The sequence below is a fragment of the Sturnira hondurensis genome, unplaced genomic scaffold, assembly GCF_014824575.4.
Source record: "Sturnira hondurensis isolate 20B ecotype Veracruz unplaced genomic scaffold, ASM1482457v3 Scaffold0015878, whole genome shotgun sequence".
Lineage (NCBI taxonomy): Eukaryota > Metazoa > Chordata > Mammalia > Chiroptera > Phyllostomidae > Sturnira > Sturnira hondurensis.
In genome coordinates, this window is record NW_028088509.1 from 71276 (window position 1) to 73359 (window position 2084).

At 39.4% G+C, this 2084-nt stretch overlaps 1 protein-coding gene across 1 annotated transcript; it reads left to right on the plus strand.

Annotated features, from left to right (window-relative positions):
• Positions 1–287: 287 nt before the first annotated feature.
• Positions 288–1313, plus strand: LOC119000620 (olfactory receptor 5L1-like). The gene has a single exon (XM_037065703.1). The coding sequence runs from the start codon at positions 288–290 to the stop codon at positions 1311–1313; it is 1026 nt and encodes a 341-aa protein (XP_036921598.1).
• The last annotated feature ends 771 nt before the right edge of the window (positions 1314–2084 follow it).

Here is a 2084-nt window from a genome sequence, read left to right on the forward strand (position 1 = left end):
AATGGATCTCTTCGAAATTCCATCAAACATCTAATTTAATTCATCAACTCGATGTATTGTGGTAAGTAACTGTTGGGAATTATACACATTTCTGCTGACACTTTAAATGTGGCCAGTGGGATCTGGTGCCACAGGGAGAATTTAGAATAATTTGACAATTATATTTCAAGAACATCAAGTTTGACATCAATGTAATTTGCTACAGTTAATATAATTGTGAATTTTCTCTCTTATTCCCATTTCAGAAGACACACAAAACTTATCCTTTGGCTTTCTAAACCAGACATATGGTGGAAACTGGGGAGGGGAATTGCACCACCGTGATGGAGTTCATTCTCCTCGGATTATCAGATGTTCCTGAACTGAGAGTGCTTCTCTCCCTGCTGTTCCTCCTGATCTATGGCGTCACAGTTTTGGGTAACCTGGGCATGATTGCACTGATTCAGGTCAGCTCTCAACTTCACACTCCCATGTACTTTTTCCTCAGTCACCTGTCCTTGGTGGATTATTGCTATTCCACAAATATTGTGCCAAAGATGCTGGTTAATATTATAAATGGAGACAAAGCCATCTCCTTCGAGGGATGCATGGTGCAGTTTTATTTATTTTGTGCCTATGGAATCATTGAGGTCCTCCTGCTGGCAGTGATGGCCTATGACCGCTTTGTGGCCATCTGTAGCCCACTGCTGTACATGGTCACCATGTCCAAAAAAATCCAAATGGTGCTGGTTTCTAGCTGCTACCTCTGTGGGACTGTGTTTTCTCTGATCCACTTGTGTTTAGCTCTTCAGATCCCATCCTATAGATCAAATGTGATTAACCACTTCTTTTGTGATCTGCCCCCTCTCTTATCTCTTGCTTGCTCTGATGTCACTGTCAATGAACTGTTGGCATTCATTGTGGCCACTTTCATTGAGATCATCACCATTGTGATCATCCTCACCTCCTACTTGTTCATTCTCATCACCATCCTGAGGATGCGCTCTGCAGAGGGAAGGCGCAAAGCCTTTTCCACCTGTGCCTCCCACCTCACAGCCATTGTTGTCTTCCATGGGACAATTCTTTTCACTTATTGCCGGCCTAATTCTGGCAACAGTGTGGATACTGATAAGGTGGCTGCAGTGTTCTACACTGTAGTGATTCCCATGCTGAACCCCCTGATCTATAGTCTAAGGAACAAAGATGTGAAAGAAGTTCTCAAAAGTGTGGTGAGCTCCAAAATATTTTCCTGGAGAATATTTCAAAGTAGAGGCTGGATGAGGGATGAATTTGTGGGCTACAGTTTTGGAATGGAGAGGGTAGCCAAACGGTAGTTCACGAGTGAGTGTTTGATTCACTGATCTTTATACTTACTTTTGATTACCTATGCATCAACTTAAATATATTATTAATTTATATGACAGCTTGACCAAGAGTATGTATCAACAGATTGCTAGAAAGTACTCAAAATCATACCCAGGGAAAAATGAAATGTTTAATCTATATGCCAGTATCAAATAGTCAAAATCACTATATTTGAAACTCTAAGAATAAAAAGGAAAAGGTCAGGGCACAGGAAATATGGGTAGAGAAAATGGCTAACAATTTTCTAAAATTAGCAAAAGACACTAAACCCCAAGTCCAAGAGTCTCAGATAACACAAAATGGAAGGAACACACGAGGACACAAAAACAAAAAAAGTGAAAAAGTAAGTACTGAATGTTTTCACAGTGAATAATGTAGTTGTGGAGTGCTCTCAGTTCCATTGTGGGATGGTGAGCATGTCCATGGCCTCTGCACACTACATGCAAGAATGTTATGTCGATCGGAAATAACTCACAATTAATTGCCAAACATCCCTGGTGAATATCTGTGTGGTGGGGTGGGTATAATAGCACCTCCACTTTTGAACACCTCATCTGAAGAAAAATGATAAACATTAGAACAGATTTCTTGCCTAAAACTGAAAGTGAGAAAAAAGAAGATTGAAAAATAAAAGTGTTAATGAGGAAAAAAAATAACATAACTCCCACCACAGAACAGTATATATAATAAAATAGGTTTCTAAAAATAAGTGACAAACTAATTTAAACTAGAAAAAACTA

Excerpts from the sequence above, each read along its gene's own strand:
- LOC119000620 (XM_037065703.1), top strand. The coding sequence starts at position 288 with ATGGTGGAAACTGGGGAGGGGAATTGCACCACCGTGATGGAGTTCATT.